We start from the raw sequence: 8,537 nt of genomic DNA on the forward strand, positions 1-8,537 counted from the left end.
AGCTTCACTTATTACTAACCAGATTGACTTTATTTCTGTCAGATGTCTACAGAAGCTCTTATTGAGAATCAACAGAGTGTTAGATAAATTATCTTTGGCTGCATTATAATGATTTCCCAATTCGGAATATGATCAAAATCACGTTGATGGATGTGTTCAGAAAATTTGGCTGTTGACAATATCAAATTTAACTCCACTCAAATTTACAAAATGACTTGAACAAAGATTAGTTCATTATTATGCTTGTGATCAAATGAGAGAATCAGAAAAAGTATCCGAACTTATCACTAGTATTAACATCAAATTGAAGCACTATGGTAGGGTGGTCCAATTTTTCCAGCTGAGTTGAGGCTATTGCCATTACTCACAGGATTAAGTATGGGATGGGAACACTATAAACTATATCTCAGTATTTTACACGAAGCTACAAAGCATTCAAGTAACATGCATTCAAAGTTGATCTTGTAGAACAGATATTTCCAACCACATTCCTGGAGCCCAGGTCAGCTGGCTAATCAGAGCACACTACACTATTCGGAAGGAAAATAAAATACTTGCCTGCCTGTAGCTATCCCATTGAATTTTGGAGGTGTTAGCCCTGGATTTTAATTAGCTTATTCAGGTGTGTTTGATTAGAGTTGGAGCAAAACTATGCAGGACAGCAGCAGTCTAGGACCGAAGTGGCCCTGGTATAAAGTGTGATATATAGGTATGTCAGGTGTTTCAACAAAATGGAGTACTGTATAGGATTCACCTGTGTTTTTCTCACTAATTACAAAGCATCAAGTAGGGTGTTTACATGACAATGATGTACTAAAAATGGAACAGTTGTTTCAATGTCACTGTCTTCACCCATGTGTGCTGTAGGCTTTCATCCAATTTTTCATCCAATTGCCGATCCAACATACTTTGAAATGTCAATCTTGTGTAAAATGAGGGTTTGGATCATAACTCAACATTGTATCAATGTATCAATATTGACTTTTAAGAACTGTTATTATAACTTTTAAATCTTTTAAGAATTGTTATTATAACTTTTTAACCATCTTTTTTATATTGCATTGAGCTATATTTGTACTTTATTTTGAAATGGGGAAGGTAATTAGATTGCAATGTCATCCAGATCAAGACTTCTTTGTTGTAGCTGCGTTGCATCATAGTACTACATGATTAAACTTTGATTCCACACGTCTGAAATCAGTCTCTCCAACTCTTTTGACAAATGCGAGTAGGAGAACTCTGACATGACTCTCCATCTCCTGGATCAAGTTATGTGTCTATGAAGAGTGATCAGTCCATGAGTAATCTACCATCTGCATCTAGTGAAGCAACCATGACCTCTGAACCCAGGTAAGACCCTGGCTGACAGAGGATTTTTATTCCAAGTAGTTTACAGTTCATTCCAGAAACCTGCAGTGGGTGAGTGGTGATACCATCACAGAGAACTTTCTTTGTTACTGTTGCTCACTGCTGAAATGATCTTCAACTGAGTCCCTTGCGATTTTCAAGAGGAATCTAAATAATTGTCTTTGAGCACTTAACTAAATCCTGTCAAATGTATGTGTATTTTTTTTTTTCCTCAACTGTTTCTTTTATTCATCTCTTTTCTAGCATGTACTCTCTACCATTTTGGAACTGTGTACTGCAGCAGTTCTCGTGTCACTGTCTCCATTGGATGAACTTCTTTTTGTATTCCTTGTTAATTTATCAGATGATTTTCATTCAAATCAAGTTACAAATATATGTAAATATGGTTCATTCAAGTTATACAGTATAGTGCTCTAAAATTCTGCTTTGTTTGATTTTGTCAGCATCAGCAGGAGGAATAGACTGAGATCAGAGTCTACAGAACCTAGCTGTGTGTCTCTGAGGAGTAACAGATCTAGGACTCCACCACCTGCATTCAGTGACAATCCTTTGTAAATATAAACAGTTATTTTATATTTTACTGTAGTGCGTCTCACATGAATAATGGCTTAAGACTCAATGAAATAACACTAAATGTACTTGAAAATATGCAACATGCACTTCACAGGAGTTCAACTCGAAGGAAGGCATTACAAATCATACCTGGTTATGTATATATTTATAAAGTCACTGTCTTTTTTTGTCCTGTTCTTTTTCGTTTCAGCCAGGAAGAAACACATGAGCTGACCAGATCTGTGCTGTCTTCTTTAACCCATTCTCAGACTCATGTCAGACAGGACATAACTGAAGCAGTCCTGCAGACACACACACTGGATACTGAAGACCTGCAGAGAGTCAAAGACCAACACAAAACCAGCATGAAGATCAAGTATGAGAGATTATTTGAGGGAATCAAACTCCAAGACAATGAAACACTCCTGAACAGGATCTACACACAGCTCTACATCATAGAGGGAGAGAGAGAAGGAGTGAATAAAGAACATGAGGTTTTACAGATGGAGAAAACAGCCAGAACACAACACTCACAAGACACTCCAATCTACTGCAATGACATCTTTAAAGCCTCACCTGAACCAGGATGTGAGGAGAAAGACCAAATCAAGACTGTTCTTACTAAAGGAATCGCTGGAATCGGAAAAACAGTCTCTGTACAGAAGTTCATTCTGGACTGGGCCGAGGGAAAAGCCAATCAGGATGTAGATTTCATGTTTGTATTTCCATTTCGAGAGCTGAACTTGATCCGAGATCATCAGTACAGTCTTCACAGACTTCTGCTGGACTTTCATCCTGAACTTCAAGATCTGGACTCAAAGATTTATGAGGAGTGTAAAGTTGTGTTCATCTTTGATGGTCTGGATGAAAGCAGGATCACACTGATGTTTTCAGATGCTCAGAAAGTTTCTGATGTGACTGAGACTTCATCAGTGGGTGTGTTGATGTCAAACCTCATGAAAGGAGAGCTGCTTCCCTCTTCTCTCATCTGGATCACCTCCAGACCAGCAGCAGCCAATCAGATCCCCATCAAATACATCAACCGTCTGACTGAGATTCAGGGATTCAGTGAGCCTCAGAAGGAGGAATATTTCAGGAAGAGAATCAGTGACGAGCATCAAGCCAGCAGAATCATCTCACACATCAGAAGAACAAGAAGCCTCCACATCATGTGCCACATACCCGTCTTCTGCTGGATCTCATCCACTGTGTTTCAAAAGCTCTTGAAAGAAGATCTGAGTGCAGAAATCCCTCAAACTCTGACTGAAATGTACATCCACTTCCTGCTGATTCAGATCAACATGAGTAATCAGAAGTACGAAGAGAGAGTTCCAGAGAAACTCCTGCAGTCCAACAGAGAAGTGATTGTGAAACTTGCTGAAGTGGCTTTCAAACAGCTGATGAAGGGCAATGTGATGTTCTATGAGGAGGACCTGAGAGAGAGCGGTATAGACGTCACTGAAGCATCAGTGTATTCTGGGATTTGCACTGAGATCTTTAAGGAGGAATCTGTGATTCATGAGAGGAAAGTCTACAGCTTCATTCATCTGAGCATTCAGGAGTTTCTCGCTGCTTTCTATGCATTTTACTCTTACGTAATCAAAACAATTGACACATTGCAGCTTTGTGATGTGGTGCATAATCTGCATAGGGACACAATAGTTAAAACCCTTAAAAGTGAGAATGGACACCTGGATTTGTTCCTGCGGTTCCTGCTGGGCATCTCACTGGAGTCCAATCAGAGACTCTTACAGGATATACTGACACACACAGAGAACAGCTCAGAGAGCATCAGCAGAACCACACAGTACATTAAAGAGAAGATCAAAGATGGACATGGACTCTCCATTGAAAGATCCATCAATCTGTTCCTCTGTCTGCTGGAAGTGAAAGATCAGACTCTGTCCAGAGAGATTCAGGAGTTTGTGAAATCAGACAAACACTCAGAGAGTAAACTCTCTCCTGCTCACTGCTCAACAATCGCTTACATGCTTCAGATGTCAGAGGAGGTGCTGGATGAGCTGGATCTCAAGAAATACAACACATCAGATGATGGTAGAAGACGACTGATTCCAGCTGTGATCAATTGCACAAAAGCTCTGTAAGTGTTTATTCATGTTAGAGTGAAGAGTCCAGAGTCTGAAAGAAATTTCACTTCCTTTTGTTCCAATTAATACATCTTGAATGTAATTTGCTTATTTTTAAAATATCTTAACCTCATTCAACAACTGGCATTTCAATAATATCAAAAATCTAATTATATTCTTGTTTTACTCTCTTTCAGTCTTGCTGGCTGTAATCTCACTGCTCAGGATTGTGAAATTGTATCATCAGCTCTGCAATCCTCAAACTGTGTCCTGAGAGAGCTGGACCTGAGTAACAATGACCTGCAGGATTCAGGAGTGAAGGTGCTCTCTAATGGACTAAAGAGTCCAAACTGTCCACTGGAGATACTGAGGTTTGTAAGATTTGTTCTTTGATAATTTGAATGCTGAGTAATTTGTAATGGTTTATTGTGTCGTGCTCCAGGAACATAGTTGGGAAACCCTGCCAGGGGACATAGATAAAAAAACTAGTGGCAGGTCATCAAGGGTTTCTTGTATATTATGAGTAGTTTTCCTTTTTTATGAGACTGTGAATGTGTTTGTAGATGTGTGTGTGTCTGTCTGTATCTGTAGGTTGTCTGGCTGTATGGTGACAGAGGAAGGCTGTGGTCATGTGTCTTCAGCTCTGAGTTCAAACCCCTCACATCTGAGAGAGCTGGATTTAAGCTACAGTTACCCAGGAAAATCAGGAGTCCAGCTGCTCAACGACAAGCTGGTTGATCCAAACTGCTCACTGCAGATACTCAAGTATGTGGGTTTAATATGAGGTTCATACCCAAGATCACTTATGATACTCTCAGTTGAGTTAAATAAATTGAATAGCTGTAAAAGCTGCTGCCTTCCAGCACTTTAGTTGTGAAAATGTACTTTGCAAAATATATGCTGTTAGTTGTATGTTTCTGTTAGTTATCAAGAATTAGGATTAGTTCACCAAAAAATTAAAATAATGTCATTTATTACTCACCCTCAATGTTCCCTCTAAGCTGCGCGCATGCTTGTCCGCACACTTCTGATGCTGCGGCCACGCAGAGGACTCAGACATGAAATCATGTGTGGGGAAATCCATTAGATTGTAGTTTAACGATCAAGCGCATGTGAGCGGGCTGGCCCTGAGCCAAATCAGTCATGGTAAGAATACTGTCATGTTTGCAGAATAAATACCTCAATACGAGAGGCAACGCGAAACGAAAAGAAACTTGAAATAAAACATCATGTTTTAATGAAAAGTGGTGGAAATAATGAATGATGGGCACAGAATGCTAACAAAACTCTGAGACAATTACACACCCACCACAGGTGTAGCATGCAAACTCAAAATACATCAGTGATATACCTCAGTTAAAATAGAATATTGTGTGTTGGTGGTGTGGGTTTCAGGGATGTTTAGATAACTATAAAAGAGTTAACATGTTCACGTTTCTTAAAAATATTTAGCTATCAGATTTGTTTAAATGCTTCAGTTTGTTTTCATATTATAATATATTAAAACAAATTGAAGCATTTAAACTGATATAATACTGTATATCAGTTTAAATACTTCAATATTATTATATTTTATTATATTATATTATAATGTTAATTAAAAGTTACAGTTGCATGATAAAAACATTTTTTGTGTGTGTGTTTACGTTCATTGTACAGGTCTGATATAAAGAATGTTTTTGCTCAGGTGGCCAAAAGGTGCACTCAACAGAGAAAAGTTTTGCTCAGTGAGAAAAAAAAAAAATTAGAGGGAACGTTGCTCACCCATATGCCGTTCCACACCCGTAAGTAAAATTATAAAGTGACAAGAATATTTTTGGTGCACCAAAAAAACAAAATAACGACTTACATAGTGATGGCCAATTTCAAAACACTGCTGAAACATGAAGCTTCGGAGCGTTATGAATCAGCGTGTTGAATCATGATTCAGATCGCGTGTCAAAATGTCAAACTGCTGAAATCATGTGATTTTGGCGCTCCGAACCACTGATTCAACACGCTGATTCAACACACTGATTCATAACACTTAAGCTTACTGAAGCAGTGTATAGCCATCGGATTTCAACAAAAATATCTTAATTTGCATTCCGAAGATTAACGAAGGTCTTACGGGTGTGGAACAGCATGAGGGTGAGTTATAAATTACATTATTTTCATTTTTGGGTGAACTAACCCTTTAACATAACAATTTCCACAGTTTCTCTTTAAATCTGCACTTGGGCTGTCACAATATCAGATTTTTCACACCACGGTTATCATGGTTATAATTTCCGTGTGAATATTTTAGCAGTTATTATGTATGTCCTGTATTTCTGTAAACTGAACCAGCAATACTAATCATTCATGAGTTAATGGTTCTTTTAGCTCGATTCTTATTTTCCGTGAACTGGCCAAACACACTTGCATAACAATATGAAAATATTTGGATTTGTTCGGACCGCTTTGTCAATGAATCATCTGAAGTTGTTTCTCTGTCAGTAACAACAAATACAGAACAAATAGTGCTGTTTTCAGGTGTTTCACTAGTTTATTTTGATTTACGCAGCAAGGCCCAATGGATAATGGAACAAAAGCTTAAAGGAGCTGTGTTTATTTGTTTATTGTTTATTTATTAAGATCCCCATTAGCCACTGAAACAACAGCAGCTATTCTTCCTGGGGTCTCCTCCATATTCATTACATATTTCACTCACATCTTTCTACACCATTCACACAACTACACACTAGGGCTGGGCGATATATCGCATGAGATTGTCACGCGCATTTCGTCAGTAAAGCCGGTTCCCTGATTACCGCTAAATCACCATCACCTGCTTTCAAATGGAGCGGCATTTAATAGACAGAGCCGTAGTTCACTGAAAAGCCACACAATATCGCGTTCATTATCGAAGGCGATTCATCTGCGATATGAACGCGATATTGCGTGGCTTTTCAGTGATCTACGGCTCTGGCTATTAAATGCCGCTGCATTTGAAAGCAGGTGATGGTGATTTAGCGGTAATCAGGGAACCGGCTTTCTGACGAAATGCGCGTGACAATCGCATGCGATATATCGCCCAGCCCTACTACACACACAATAACAATATACAAGACATACAAGAGTTCAAAGCAGCTCAATGCCAAAGAAAAGAAAACTCAAAAACAGCTCACCCTCTGGCATCACCACACACCACAATACATACTCGCATTGCCGTATAACCACAACAAAACCAAAATCACCAGACTCAACCTCAATCTTCCTAAAAATCAAAATACACAATTATCAATAATCACTGTGTGAACAAGAAAAGTTTTAACTTCTTTTGAAAGCAGATTTTATTATTTTCCAGCAACAAAAATCCTGGTAATGAGGTCCATGCCACCATAGCTCGATAAAACACTGACCGCTGTATTTGGTGAGTTCTGCATAAAGGCAACACACATCGCATCTCACCTGTTTGTCTAGTGCAATAATTATGTGTATCTGAAAAAAAAGGACAACCTACTATAAATTATTTCTGGAGTTTTTGATACTATAATGTTTCTCATAAATGTTACTAAGAAATACTTAAGTCTAAATTTTACAGTTAACCAAGCCAAACTATCATGCATAGCAGTCACACTGGTTCTATATGGACAGCCCAAAACAATTCAGGCTGCTTTATTTTGAGCAACCTGAAGTCTGTGTAAATTGTTTTCACTTGTATTTAACCAAACAACTGAGGCATAATCCAAATGGGAAAGCACTAACGACTGAACCAGTTGTTTTGTTGTCCAAAAAGGAATGAACTTCCTACAATGTCTAATAATGGCCATACTTCTACCCATTTTTTGTAAAATTTGGTTTATTTGACTGGTCCAAGACAGCTTACTATCAACAATTACACCTAATAATTTAGTTTCTTCTACTTGTTCAATCAAAGTATCTCCAGATGACAAGTGTAATGTGGGTGTCATTTTTAGAAAATAGTTTGACCCAACTGCCATACATTTTGTCTTTTTTATATTGATGACTAATCTATTAGCACTAATCCATTGTGTAACTAAGGTCAATTCTTTATTTAAAATGTTATTAAGTTGATCTACTGTTCTTGCAGATGCATATAGTGTAATATCATCTGCATATATTGCCATGGTGGCATGTTCCATCACCAGGGGAAAATCATTAATAAAAATAGAAAATAGAAGGGGCCCTAAGCAACTGCCTTGGGGCACTCCACAACTCATCTTTTCAACCTCAGAATAACTGCCATTAAAATACACAGTATACTCTCGGTTACTAAGATAACTCTCTATCCATTTAATAGCAGCTGATTCAAATCCATAACAACATAATTTTTTAAGTAATATACTATGATCTAAAACATCAAACGCCGCACTTAAATCCAACAAAACTGTACCAACCAAATTTCTGTTATCAATTTCCTGTAACCAATGATCAGTAATCTGAGTCAAAGCTGTAGTCGTGGAGTGACCCTTTTTATATGCATGCTGATAAATTGTATTTAACCCATTTACTGCAAAATACTCCTGTATTTGATCATATACTACT

General features: G+C 38.0%; 1 protein-coding gene across 1 annotated transcript; it reads left to right on the top strand.

The window, feature by feature from the left end:
* Window positions 1-1,279: 1,279 nt before the first annotated feature.
* LOC125271520 (protein NLRC3-like) lies at window positions 1,280-4,791 on the top strand. Its single transcript, XM_048195557.1, has 5 exons — window positions 1,280-1,350; window positions 1,812-1,919; window positions 2,132-4,021; window positions 4,205-4,378; window positions 4,599-4,791. The coding sequence occupies exons 1-5, from the start codon at window positions 1,280-1,282 to the stop codon at window positions 4,789-4,791; spliced, it is 2,436 nt and encodes an 811-aa protein (XP_048051514.1).
* The last annotated feature ends 3,746 nt before the right edge of the window (window positions 4,792-8,537 follow it).

The sequence above is a fragment of the Megalobrama amblycephala genome, linkage group LG7 (genome assembly GCF_018812025.1).
Source record: "Megalobrama amblycephala isolate DHTTF-2021 linkage group LG7, ASM1881202v1, whole genome shotgun sequence".
Classification (NCBI taxonomy): Eukaryota; Metazoa; Chordata; class Actinopteri; order Cypriniformes; family Xenocyprididae; genus Megalobrama; species Megalobrama amblycephala.